The following is a 14,961-nucleotide window of genomic DNA, read 5'->3' as shown; positions in this document are numbered from 1 at the left end:
CCCAGGCACCCCCAGAGAGGACTCTTAAACATAGGAAACAAACTAAAGGTTGCTGGAGGGGAGGTGGGTGGGGGATGGGGTAAGGGTGATGGACATTAAGGAGGGTATGTGATATAATGAGCACTGGGTATTGTATAAGACTGATGAATCACTGGACTCCAACTTTGAAACTACCAATATGTTAATTGAATTAAATTAAAAAAATAAAAATAAAAATTGAAAAAAAAAAACACCAAGAAAACTTGAAAAAAAACAAATGATCAAACCTAAATGCTGATGCTACTCACTCATTTGTTCACCCACTCACTCATTTAATAAATATTAATTGACTACCCACCATGTGTTGGTGGTATGTTAGTACTAAGGATAACAATGTTTAATAAGATATAGATGATCTCTGTGTCTCCCTTATAGAGTCTACACTGCATTGGGGAATACAGAGAAGATCGCAATGACAAAAATGTATGGTAAATAATAAGTAATAAAGTATAATATGTCATGAGAGAGCATCTAAACAAAGTTAACCAAGACAGGGAATGCTTCCTAGAGGAAGAAACACAAGCTGAGAAATAGGAATAAGGCAAGAAGCAGGGATAGTCTTGAGCAGTGAGGTAGTTCTCCGTGGAGAAGGAATAACACGTGAGGTAGCCCAAGGGTCTTTTCTCAAAGAGAGATATATTATGGTCTTCTACATTTTCTCAAAACTGAAGGTCTAGTTCTCTTTCCATGTATGTGTATTTTTTAAAAAAAATCCTGTGCCAGGCAGTTTTAGAAACTTCATACCAATTTACTAATTTAGATGTTTTAACATACTCTTACTGGGTGTTATCATTATCCTATAATGTTCAGGAGAGCTAAGTAACTTGCTCAAGGACACATTGCCTGGAGTGGCAGAACTGGAATTTGAACTCAGTTTGTCTTATTCTAAGACCATGTTTTCTGCACTACACCATACTAGCTTCCTTCAAATGAAAATACCTTGAGTGTAAAACTCAAATTTAATCATACATAGTTATGACTACTAAACGGTGGTTTTACATAAACTTAAAGCACCTTAGCTTTAAAAAATTATCACACAGCGGCACCTGGCTGGCTCAGTCGCAAGAGCACACAACTCTTGATCTCAGGGTTCTAAGTTCAAGTTCCACGCTGGGTGTAGAGATTACTTAAAAATAAAAGTTTTAATAAAACTTATCATATAGCCACACTAGCCAAGTTCAAAAAAATTCTAGGAGAAAGGCAGTAAAACACCGGGTGAGAGAGAGTGGTGAGACAAGGGAAGAATCGATATTTCCTAGAATTGATTTTTGTGGAGGAAATACGATTGCTGTTTATTAAAAATGAAGTCATGGTAACATCTCAGAGCACATGTAATTATATTCGATGACTAAAAAATATGTTGTTTTTTTCCCCGTAGCAAAGAATGGCAATTTATGATCTCCAACTCAATGGTTAAAACATGTACTTAAAAATATAAGGTTTTCAATGTATCTGAGATTCCCTTTGGTATAATAAACAATTCTTTTAAATTAAAACATAGGCAAAGAGAAAACTCCATTTCTGACGGAAAAAACACACAATGAAGCTAATATAAATACACTATTAAAAATTTTAGCATATTGACTTTGCTATTTGAAAAGATACTGAGTGGACTGAACAAAAATTTTCCCTTCCTGGAAAAAAGATACTTTTTATAGACTATGTAATCATAGATATTCTGATATTAAACCAGAAGTACAAAATTTCTCTCGAAGGAAAGGATATTACAAACCAAGTAAATCCTTTGCTGCAACAAGTGAATGATTCTGCATACATTTAACTTACAGCTTTTAAGATAAGATTTTAAAGGTAAAAGTGTTATTTTGTTATGCAGCACTCAATTTTGATGGGTAATTACTGTTTACCTTACTGCTTAGAGTTTCAGATGTTAATCTAATGAAAAGAATTTACTGGTAACTAGCTTTTTAACTTTGCAATGATGAAAAGCCTGTATTAATTTAACCTACAGATTTCATTTGTTCTGAACAGGAAAAACAATATAAATCACTTTTAAAATCATTAAATCCTGACTTAAATTAATAAAGTCATAATTAGGGCATTATGCTGTGTTTGTTATGGAAGTGGCAGGGCGAGCTGCTTTAATTACTGTCTGTAATAAAAGGAGCAGAGAGCGTACTGCGCCCCAATCAGTGCTGTCAGCCACGACTGAGCTGGGCTGCAAGCTCATCAAGTGAGCGGGCGGCAGGCTCCCAGGGAAAGGGCCATCATGTCTGCAGAGGCCACTCGCTGACAGCAGTGGGGAAAACAGACTCATACAATCCAAGGTATTAGCCCCAATTACTCAAAATTTTAATGACACTTTAATACACGATAATGTTGATAATGGGAGATCTTAAAAAGAGCTAACACTTAAGTATCTTATGACCGTCTTCCTTCACAGCCCTTGACTCTAATATTTGGATCATAATCTTTTTACTATAACATTATTTAGAAAAATCAATTGTCTTAGTTACATAATGGCAAAGTGTTGAAGGATTTAATTTTAGTCCTCAGCAAAATTGCTACAGAAGGTAATTAAGTGTTTCATACCTACTTCTTTATCACTTAACTCAGTCTTCCAAGGTTATACCAATTTTCAAAATGTAACCCCAAGATTTGTTCAAGTTCAAAATGAAAACTAAGTATAATAAGTAGTAGAATAATGTGAACTAGTATTCTAATTAATTTTACAAGATTCAGTATCTGGGAAAAAATCCACTTCTTTTCTCATTCACCTTATGAATTAAAGGGAAATGGCATCCGGGGGGAAAATAGCACAGAATATTTTTTGAAGGATATTCTGATAAAATATTACCTTTTCCCTTTGCTTTTGGAGTTCCTCTTGGCTGTTCTTTTGTCTCCTACTTCTGACGCACTTTCACTATCACTCCCATGCTCACTGGAGGACTCCTCACTGCTGTCATCACTACTGTCTCCCTCGTCTTGTTCTCCACTTGCACTTCCAGATTCACTCTCTGAAAAAATATAACCAGATGCTCCTTGATTTAAAGCCATTTAATTAGACATAAGGACCCAAGTAACTGTCAATATTCATCAGAAATGAAACCAGATGTTGAATTTTAGCTTACTGGACCCCACTTGTTCAACACTCCATTTCCACATTCCTGTCATTCAGTCCCCCCACCTTTGCATTCCTGCAGCAGTGTGTGTGTGGGGAGCTCCGAAAGACAGAGAATGCACTCTGATAGTGAGTAGGGTAAAGCAAAGAAAAGATGAACCACATAAACTAAATTTGAGAGAATCCTGCTTTTCAAACCCTTAAGTATCTAGTTATGGCAAAAAAACTTTTTTTTTTAAGGAATGATATAAGGACGAAGAAATAATTTTTTTAAAAAGATTTTATTTATTTATTTGACAGCCAGCGAGAGAAGGAACACAAGCAGGGGGAGTGGGAGAGGAATAAGCAGGCTCCCAGTGGAGCAGAGAGCCTGACGTGGGGCTCGATCCCAGAACCCTGGGATCACGGCCCGGGACGAAGGCAGACGCTTAATGACTGAGCCACCCACGGGCCCCAAGAAATAATTTTTAAATCTTCTACTGATACTGAGAAATTTTACTGAGAGAAGGCAAGAGTTGAATCTTCTTAGGTATAATTTTGAGAGGGGAATGAGCCATTTGAATCATCTGTAAAAAGTTTCTCAATTCAAAAGCAAAAAGCAAAATTATTAATTAAAAAGTTAATTACTTATTTTAGCTAGTGTAGGAGCTTTCCACAGGTCAAAGAGATCATAAAATTATACCATGGAGCTATACATTTAAATGTTTTATGTATAAATTATGGTATACTAGGACTCTTCCCAGAAGTGATGCATATGGTTTATTTTATGTGTATTTTAAACATGAAGAATAATTTTTCACTATTTGAAATGATTATAGGTGCAAAGCACTAACCTAAATAAGAGAACAAACTGTTGCCCCCATCTGTTATCTATCTTATGAAGTACCATTAGCCAGGCACATATTATAATAGGGAAATTATATCTATTCTATGAGGATTGATTTATGTGTCACACAGTGAAAAGCTAGGATTACCTATATTCTTTTGGAATAGCATGTAGTGGTTAGAAGCATGGACTTTCAAATAGGAATGTCTGGGTTCAAATCCTAGCTCTGTCACTTAGGAGCTGTAAGACTGAGAAAGTTATTCAATCTCTCTGGGTCTTCATTTCTTTTCCAGCAATGATGATAATAATACTAGCTACTTTACCGAGCTATTGTGAAGATGAAAGGATCTGAAACACATCAAGTGATTAGGATGCCACAGTGCCTGCCACATGGTAAGGCATTCATTACCATCAGCTTCTACAAAGGGTGAAACTTACCTTATCCAAATTTTATAGAACTGCTCAATAGGATGTTTTAAATTTGGTGTGATATGAAAGTTGTGCACATGTATATATTAACTCAGATAAGTGACTTATCCCATAAATAAGAAAAAAAATTATAGCATCTAAGCTACTCTCTCATGTTAATTACATGGGAGTTCAACATGAGTCCAGTTCACTTCAGGAACGACTACTTAAATTTTCAAGTTAGTAAAATCCCTCCTCCAACCTTTTTTTTTTTTTTAAGTAAGTTTTTATTCAGCATTAATTTTATATGAAAGTAAAAATCCTTGAGGAAATTTGTTTATCCTCTAGAAGACTTGCTGGGAAAATAATCTCATAATTTCTAACAAGAAAAGTTAGTTTTTTCCTCAAATACCTAGAGTGGAACTTCTGCAGAATGCTCAGATCAACCCACGAAAAGTATTAATAGAATATTTCAAATATGTATTTAAAAAAGTTAGCCTATGAACAGACATGAGCTTATGAATAAAGGGGATGTAGACAAATATCCACATGGTACACTTTTAACTATACAACAGATCTTTCTCAACTATCTACATCATTCCTGAAATCTCCTATTTTTTAGTATTAACATTCTACACTAAACTATATTCTCCATTTTCAACTTATCATTTCAGAATGTGATGCATCACAGATTAATTTATCAGATACAGGAAACAAAGATTTTGAGAGGGGAAACTGAGGAAAAAGTGAATGCATTACCCTAGAGTAAGGTAATGCATGAGCAAGTAATAGTGAAGAGCTTTGGTTTCTCCGAGGAAAAAAGGTTATAGAAGAAAAAGGTGTCATTTGATCTTGGGTCAGACAGGTCTCTTAGGTTAACTGTTAAGAGTGTCGGAAAGTAACTCCAATATATTTTTCATTATGCAAATTTTTCACAGAATTTTAGATCTGAAGAGCCTTAAAAGCATCTAACTTTACCTCTTCATTTAACACACAGAAAGGTAAGTACCTTATTCAGTTGGCATAGCTAAAATGCAGCACTTCTAAATCCTTCCTATCTAGCATTCTTTTCATTGTATACAGTTGTTCTAATTGTTTTAGCTCTTTGATTCTTTATAATACACGAGATTTATTAATTTTAGCTTTACACAGGTTCATGCAGAAATAAAAGTATACAATGGATAAAGAACAGATTGTTCAATGTTTAAAATAAACTTTACATTTTTACAGAGGAGAGTTACTTTTAAAGGTCCCACTAAAGGCTTATCAAATATAAAATCATGTTTTTCAATATGCTATGACTATAACAGGCAGTGTGGGTTAGAATTCAGAAAAGCATGAGTTTCTGTTTCAACTCTAATTTCTTAGAGGCAAAGTCAAATGAGAAAGGATTAGAAATTACTACGAAAATTATACAATGATATGTAAATGAAAGGGATTATCATAATAGTCTAAACCCACTTGTTGAATATTATGTACTAGGCCTTACTGTGTTGTTGGAGGCATAGCATATAAGCTGTAGTGAACAAAGTTTTTTCAATGAATTATAAACCTCACCACTGTCACTGCTGCTATCAGAAGAGTCCTCTTCCTCCTCAGATTCAGAATAAAATTTCTTAGCAGGATTCTCTTTCTTTGCTTTTCCTGCTGGAGTCCATTCTTTTGCCTGTTTAAAAAAAAAAAAAAAGGAAAACTGTAAATACAAATAAATTCTCATTAAGAGATTCAATTTTCTGGCAAACAATCATTCAGAATACAGTGTGAATCCAGAAGAAATCTGCAGGTCTCAAAAGAGAAGGCACTGTTAGAAGACCTGGCATTAAGGCTGATTCCCCTTTACTCCTAAACAGAGGAACTCAAGTCTCACCTCCAAGCACATTCTGTTAAATCAACAACCTTATTTTACATATAGTTTTAAACATTTTTGTATTGCTGGTCTGCAGATTTGAACTAAAATAATGTGCTCTAGACGAGGTGAAGGCAGTTAGCAGCAGACACAATAACAGCAACAAGAAATGCAAGATCATAGCTAAATACTGAGGTTAAAACAAAACAAAACCCTGAAAAAAGTGTAGGCAATCAACCCTTACCATTTCAAGGGCCCAAAACCTGCAGTAATCTTTGACTTCTCTCTCTCCTTCATATTCTAAACATCTAATCCACAAAAAAAGCTTTTAGCCACCTTGGTCAGAGCCATCTCTCTCAGATTACTGCAACTGCTTATTTTGCTGCTACTCATAACCCCCATTCCCCAACTCCAAGTTTGCTCAACACAGCAGCTAAAATGACTGAATTAAAACTGAAAGTCTGATCAAGCCTCTCTTGGGTTTGAAAGCTCACCATAGCTCCCCATTTCACTCAGAAAAAGCCAGTCCTTACAATAATATGCTCACCCTACCAGACCAGGCCTCATCCCCCTGCCTTTCAGACCTCCTGCTGCTGCTCTCCCTCTGGCCCACTCTGCACAAGCCCCTCCTAAATGTTCCTTCACACACCTCAGGCATGCTCCCCTGCAGGGCCTTTCCCCAGCTGACTGCCCTTTCAATGCTCTCCCTCAGATAACTGCATTGCTCACTCCCTCACTTTCTTCAAGTCTCTGCACAAAAGTCACCTCAGAGAGGACCACCCTTTTTAAAATTCCAACCTCCTATACCTGGCATTTCTGATCTTACTTTGCTCTATTCTTATGTATGTATGTATGTATGTATGTATGTCATCACAGCAATTACTACTTTCCAAAATATTATATAATTTACGTATTTATTTTTATTGTCAGTCTATCCCTGCTAGAACATCAGCTTCTGGAGAGCAGAATACTTTGTACACTGATATAGTTCAAAAGTGTCTGGAACAATAATGATTACTTGTGTGAACAGCTCCTTAAAGACTTTAATACAGTGTATTAAAGTAAAATAAACTGTTTTCATAATTGTGACCTTAATTTATCAAGAAAAAATGATATCATCTTTCATATACTCTCTGTTAAAGGGTAGGGAAATCTATATTTTTTAAGAGGTCAAAAATGGTTAAGACTCATTTATTTATCAAACTTTCAACTGAGTTTCTACTATGTGCCCGTCTGCTAGAGTATATGAAAGAGGTTTAAGAATGCTTCTCAAAAGCGGATGCACATTAGAATCACCTGAGAATATTTTTAAAAATACTAATACAAACAAAAAATATATATACTGAAAAGCTGACACCTGGGATTTACCTCCTAAGATTCTGATTTAAATGGTTTGCTGCTAGTCTCACATAGATTTGTTTTAAAGATAGCCATGTGATTATAATATGCAGCTAGGGTTGTAAAGCCCTGATCTAGAAGGCTGCAGGGCTTAAGGTATGTGGCTTAAAAAGACAAGCTTCAATAACTTGGAAAATTACTATATGGACAATAATAGAAAAATGAGTAAAAATTCCTTGAATATATTTGAATAAGATACATAAGGTCAGCAGTACTGTTTCCTTTATATATATATTTAAAATGCTCTGTCCTCTGAATATGAATAAAGATACTGTTCTATAAACAAAGTTCTCCTATATTTAGTAAACATTGCAGTTCATATTTTTTTTTAAATCCTTAAAACAAACACATTTTTCTGAAGCCTGGTAAAAAAAGTGTGCCAGATCACTGTATGTAAAGAAAAAAATATGACTTAAATAGATGGCTTTCAGGGTAAGATCAAATCAACAAATAAGGAAAATTAGGCTTCTATGCTCAAAGGGGCAAATTATCTTGACATGGCCATGAACTCTTTATTCATTGAGTTTTAGGTTTTAAACAATAAAAACATTTTAACTTTTTTATGGTCCTTTATGACTATGATAGTTCTATCATTCTAAGCAAAAGAAATAACAGAGAAATAGAAGAAGAAGAGAATAGTGAAGGACTAATTTGAAAGTTCCTAGGAGGAATAAAACATCAAAAGTAGTTGTGTTTATAAAGCAAAATACATTTCATACGCAAAAGACAGTCTTTCTCTAAGGGGGCAGGATTTTCTAGAACTAGGCAAAAAAAATTCTAAAGGATCTTCAAAACTTATTGGTATCATAATATAAATATATGTTAAATACAATATCCTGGAAATGGTAGTGTACAATCCTAAGTGACCTCTACTGTCAGTCTAACTAGGTTCCCTATCAGATTACCTAAACCTAGGCATTTTTCTTAACTACGATCATATTTCATAATAATGAGATGCAACCCTGTAAGATCACATTATGGTAAAACTAGGATAACACAGTGTATTATGTGCACGAAATATACTGATGTGATTTTGCAGAAGGCGTGGTAGAGTGAGAGGCAAGAAAGACTATATAAGGAACACTACTGTCTGCACTGTTGCAGCTGCGTTTGATATTAAAACTATGTATATTATTTTTATACTTAATTCTATCTCTTACAGTATAATTTTAAGCCAAAATGTCTAAAGACCAGTAGATTAACACTGTTTTTGTATAGTATCAATGGATAGTGACAGTTTTCTCAACTAGGTTCCATAAGTTTTCATTATTCCCCATAATAAGTTACCAATTATTAATTTCTAGAATGCAGTCAGCAAAATGAAAAAGAAATCAATTTGTCTCTGTTGAACTGGATAGGTGAAATGAACATAAGAAAATACGTTATTTAAGTATTATCCCTATAAGGTAGTTATGCTTAGAAGAGCACAAGACAATGGAAGAAGCCAGCCAGCCAACCAATCCATCAGCCAATACAAGGATACTGCTGAAACCAAATTAAATTGCACAGCATTGCTATCAATTTCTGGGAAGATAAACTATTTTTATTTTATTTTTTTTGGTGGAGTGGGGCAGCTAGGAGGAAGGATAGGGTAGAAGTGAGGGGAGGATAAAAGGATGTTTTTATGTGTGCAAAACATATGTACCCAATAATGGAAAAGGACAGGACCATAAAAACAATGGGCAGGCATAGTAAGAAATTAGGAGAGAGATTAAATCTAGGGAAAGAATCATAACAAAGAACATTTCTTTGTATTCCAGCATCTGACACAAAGTTGCATAAATAAGCCAATCTTTGAAGAGTACTTAAGAGGATGTGGATGTGAGTGAAAATCAACAAACTTAGTGTCAAGGAGGAATGGACATAAAATTAGCTTTAATAAATTTTACATATCTTTAAATCACCTCCAAATAGAAATAGTCACAACATAAAAATGACAGTGCTAAGCACTAAGAATAGCACAGATCTGCAAATAAACTCAAGCTTCCTCTCCTCTCTTATTATGTTACATAATAAAATGCAATAAGTAACAGCATGAACAATGGACTCTGAACTGGGCTGGAATCCCAGTTCCATCACTTACTAACTATATGAGCTTGGGCAACTTAAGTTCTCTGAACCCTGGTTTCCTCATCTGTAAAATGGGAATAACAATAACCATCATTTATAATTATTATGAGATAATGTGTGTAAAACATAATCAAAGTACACTACCAGGGTTTGCTAAATGGAGCCAATAAGAGTTATTATTGTTTCTGGCCATGCTTCAAAGCCAGGATAAGTTTGAGTAGTTAAGAGAAACATATTTCTCAAAAGGACCAAATTACATGACTAGGCCCATTATAGAAACTCTTCTATTTAAAGTAATAAAGATTTCCTTCCATTTTATTGGAAAATTTAATTGGGAAGGAGGTTAACTGACTATGCCAGAGGAGTTAATGGTAAAGAACTCTGGTTATCTGAATTCTGGTTCAATACATCTTTTCTATCAGAAAAACACCCAGAATGTTATTCCTAATTGTTCTTTTTTTAATTAATTCTTCTTTTAAAAGTTTTGGATATATTTCACATAATCAATTTCTAAAGACAATGAGAAGACCCTTCTCTTTACTTTTCTTGTTCATATAAAAAAGAAAAATATTAGAAAAGAACATTAATTCTTTTATTTTAGTAGCCAGCATTTTTTTTAAAGATCTAGGAAAAGAGTATTTATTTAGAGAGCTTTTTTATTTTTTAAATGTGAAAGCAACATATTATTCATTTTAGTTATGACCTTGTCTAAGGACATTTTTTGTACACAATGCACCTATTTATGTTTAGACTTCACTTAAAACAGGTTCATCAGAAAATCCAGAAGAACACTTTGTATGGTTTTTCTGGAAGAGAACAGCAAAAATTATTTAGAAAAATATTGACAGGAAGCTTATGAATCTCTAAACAAAGTAGAAAAAGCTTAATCCAATGACACTAAATACCTTAGAAATTGAATCTACACAGCTAAAACTGCAATACCAAAAATGTGGGTGGCACTGATGCAGAGAATTCAATTCTCTATTTCCTTGAAGAAAAGGAACAGTACATGTACAATGACATAGGAATACTACAATATTCAGTTCCCATAACAGAGAGATATAGCTAACACATTACATTAGAAATATCAGAACAATTTTCTATTTTCAACCCCCAAAAAAGCTTTTATATAAAACAACAGTTATTCTAGAATCTCCCACTGCTTGACAAAATTAATTTCAGAAAGGTCAACTTACCAACTCTATTACTTCTACGTTTCGAACTGATGGGTCCGGCGCCACCTCTGGCCAATTAGATAATTCCAGGTACCCAGTAGCTTTAGTGTTGAGAGTATGAGATAAAGTGCCAAGCTGGAAATGATCCCTATCTACTAAAATAGAGGAAAATATAAAATAAACAATATGAGCTGTATATAACAGAGAACAATCCTAATCAGAGCTCAAGGTAATTGGCATATTAGCTCAAATGTCAAGGAATAAATATAAACTAGGAAGCTCTTCATAGGTCAAAAAACTGATTTCAGTCCATAGATTACAATAATCTCTCCCATAATGGTCAATAAAAAAGCTAATCAGTCAGTGTGTTTAGAGGTGTTGCTCTGAAATGTAGCTTCTCTAAAAATTACTTTACTGTGAATATTAAGAATGACAGCACAGTTAAACAATCCATATACATGTCTTAGCACAAACACATCCAGAATTTTAATAGTTTTTCTACAAAACTGAACTGCTTTTTATCACCAACAATTAAATAAGAAACAATATGAAAACCAAGCTATATAATTGTTTGATTCTAATTTTAATGGCTACTTCTTAAATTGATAAAATAATTATTCTTTCTAAAAATCTGGGAAAAATAAGTCAACTTCCATCTTTGAAAGACAAACTTAAATATAAAGGGATATTTTTATGAAATAATTCTTCCTAAAAAAGTTTTGCTAGTATAGAATATTTAATAGTAACACAGAATATTTAATTAGTAACAACTCACTATTAAGGTAAAAATTAGATTCCTTATTAAATAAAGCTATCTATTTAAAATAGCAATGAAGTCAATGTCAATTAGAACAACACAGCTTTAATCTATTATTCAGCTAAACTGTTTAGTAAGAATAAAAATAAAATCAAAAGAATGAAATTATTTAGGTAAATAAGGTATATAAAATATAAACTTTAATATAAAGGTTGCTCTGGAGAACAGATAAGTGCGTAGAAAGCATCCTGTTTTATACATTTATATAGGTTAATCATTTACATTTTTTAACAGATACATTTGAAATGTATTAGAAATGGGGCATATTGTCATAATTTTTTAGGTAATATATTTTGCAGTTATATTCTGATAATACCTTTAAAAGGAGATTCAAGCAGTGGTGCAGGTTTTTGTGCTAGGAATATTTTTTTGGCATATTTACTTAAAGCTCCACTCTTCTCATTCGGAACAATAAGCTGCCTAATAAATCTTGTACGGTCTCTGATGTCGTAGTTTTGATCATACTTGCCGAGATTTAATATGTACTGGGTAAGCAATTTTGTCTGTTGGAAAAAAACAGAACAAGATGAGAATACAGTTATTTATGATTATTGATAACTCTGGATAAACATATTTAAAGAGGTAATAAAAATGAATGGTTATGTCAAACAAATGTTGTTCCGTAGGGAATATGCATTTCTAACGCTGCAAATGGAATTTTGAAGCCAAAGCACATGTCCTCTTCAGTATTGGGGAGGTGAATGCTGAGTACTGAGAAGCAGCCATGTGCTAGATTATTAAACTGCTGAAGTGGAAAGAAAGGCATCATTAAAAAAATAATCATATATGGCAAACCCGCTGAAGGGTCTACGTGAGAATAATGAATGTGGAAATACAACTAAAAACATGGCACTCAAAACTTAATCGGAAAAATATGCAGGACATCAAAACATCAGAGAGTATTAGGGGGCTGGCAAACTGCTTCTCCTGAGGTGTGTTTTATGAAGAGATACTGTCCCTGGCATAAGCAGTGTCTGCACTCTGACTGCACTCAGTTACTTTACCCTGAATTATGACCCATTAAAGCAGACACATGAATCACTGAACTGGATTACTGCAAATTATTTGCAGTGCATTTAGCTGTTACTTTTTCATAAAAGCAAGCTGCTGATGCCCTCTAAAAACTAGGATAAAAGACTCCTTCCATTTTTTTCCCATGCTGCTTATAGCCTCTAGTAATATTGGTCATTTATTTATTTATGTAAGGCAGCAACTTATTATAGTAGCTTTTACACTGTAATAAGATTTCCAAAGTCAATTTTTGAATGTACTACATTAACATATATTGAGATAATTTTAATAGTAATTAAACCAAAACCGAAATGTTATCAAAATAGGTTTGTATTTTAAACTCCAGTTATTTTACTGACAAAGCATAGTTTTAATTTAGGTTACACAAATACAATTGTAGCTATAAATTAAATAGGATTCATAATACACAGAAAAAATAAACATCTACATTAGAACATTTTATAGACATTAGAAATGGACACAAAATAAAATCAATCAAGTCAGGCACAGCTCAAGACAATTCTAGAACATTAAGTCAAAGTACACAAATAGTGTGTAATTGGTTAGGAAAATTGATTTGGAGAGAAAGCAACCTTCTTGCAGTAACAATGTATTTAAAAAGCATTAACCTAGTTCCAATAAAGTAGAACTATAAAAAATACAAGGGAAAAATGTTAATAGAGCTATTCTGAATTTGGTTACCAATAATTGCTATTCGCTAATTACCAGACAATGTTGGTTCAACGACAGATAAGAAAAATTCTATGATTCATTTCTAAAGACAATTAGCAAAATATTCACCAAATGAGGACTGCAGCTCAAAACAAAGTGTGGTGTCCTGGACTAGGTTATTAGCTTTCTGAGACCCTGGGAAATATACTGATATCCATCAGTTTTCTCAAATGCACAGTGAGAAATTACAACCAGGGTAACTCTGAAGTCCATCTGAGTGTGACGATTTAGAAGATGCAATTAAAATAAATCAGAGAAATAAAGTAAGTCTGTTCATCACGATGATTTCCTAAAAATTTTAATTCCAGTATAGTTAACATACAGTGTTATATTAGTTTCTGGTGTACAATACAGTGACTGAATGATTTTTTTTTTTTTTGAGCTAGTGGAGTGATATATTTGCTTCTATTTTTGATCCCCAATATCAATTTTTAGGAAATTAAACTATTCCAATATATTAACAAACACTATCAAGAGTCAGGGAATTTTAAGCAATTAAAATTTTGTAATTTTTAAAGTATGCATTTATTGACTGCAAAACTTGTTTGATTGTTTTGGTGGGCTTATAAAAACAGTTCTATTAAACATCCATTTTCAAAACAAAAATTCTTTCTAAGAGACAAAAACCTACCTATGTATGATGGTATTAAAAACATAAGCAAATAATTATTCACCTTATATTCATACACTTTAATCAGTTTCTTAGGACTATCTACCTCTCATACTAAGTCATTGATATTTCTCTGAAGGACATATTTTTATATGGTCTTATCTTGAACTTAAAAAAAAATAAGACAGTCTACGATCTTCTTCAAAATTGAATTTTATGATCAATAATTATGAAATTGTTGACACTTTCAACTTATTCTTTTCTATAGACCGTAATATTTTTAATGAAGAAAACACCCTCTTTTACAGTATTAAACAATCTAGTAAGCATAAAGAAAATTCTGTTGATAGAAAGGTATTCTCGTCATGCTTTCTTTCATGCTGAAATCTGTAAAAATATCAAGCCCAGATACTTAACTTCTACCCCTCCAATCTTTTTTTTGATAATTATTTTTATGAGACAAAATTTTTAAGTCATTCTTTCTTTATACTTTTTAAAATATTTCACCGAATTTACAAAATGCAAAATCAATTACCTTCTCAATTTCATTTCACTCCAATACAAAATAGGAACTCCATCACAAAAGTCTTCATATTAGTTGAGATACTGCAAATGACAGAACTTCTAAAATAAATCTTAAGGTCCTAACACATGACTTGAAGGGATAAATTTCAATAACTCCCTGCTTGCAAGATTTGTTTCCATGAAATGCCATTTGCTAAAATTTTCAAATATCGAAGGTTTTTGGCACTCAATTTGTTAAACACTTTAAAGATTTCCAACTAATTCTGAATCAGTTCTATCTAACAGAAGTTTTGCTTACTCCCATCCCTTCCCCTGGTTAAGAAAAAAAAAAAAAAAAAAAGCCAACCTAGGACACTTAGGTTAATTTACAAAGCAGTTTTTCACAAAATCATGTTTCTAGGATCCGTTTGGTAACATGCAGCAAA

General features: G+C 33.2%; 1 protein-coding gene across 5 annotated transcripts in view; it reads right to left on the bottom strand.

The window, feature by feature from the left end:
• The window catches only part of AP3B1 (adaptor related protein complex 3 subunit beta 1), a 248,717-nt gene that overhangs the window by 92,886 nt on the left and 140,870 nt on the right, over positions 1-14,961 (bottom strand). For 4 of the 5 annotated variants that reach the window (XM_045796415.2, XM_045796418.2, XM_087862049.1 and 1 more), the window contains exons 16-19: positions 11,975-12,161; positions 10,863-10,996; positions 5,910-6,018; positions 2,855-3,014 (exon numbers count right to left, since the gene is read on the bottom strand). In XM_045796415.2, the coding sequence (XP_045652371.1) occupies positions 2,855-3,014; positions 5,910-6,018; positions 10,863-10,996; positions 11,975-12,161 (590 nt within the window). The remainder of the gene's footprint in view (positions 1-2,854; positions 3,015-5,909; positions 6,019-10,862; positions 10,997-11,974; positions 12,162-14,961) is intronic. The other variant, XM_045796416.2, reaches the window with a different exon arrangement.

This window comes from Ursus americanus, chromosome 5, assembly GCF_024610735.1.
Source record: "Ursus americanus isolate L20-20 chromosome 5, mUrsAme1.1.p, whole genome shotgun sequence".
Classification (NCBI taxonomy): Eukaryota; Metazoa; Chordata; class Mammalia; order Carnivora; family Ursidae; genus Ursus; species Ursus americanus.
Note: the sequence above shows the minus strand (reverse complement) of the source record. Positions and strands in the feature narration are given on the sequence as shown.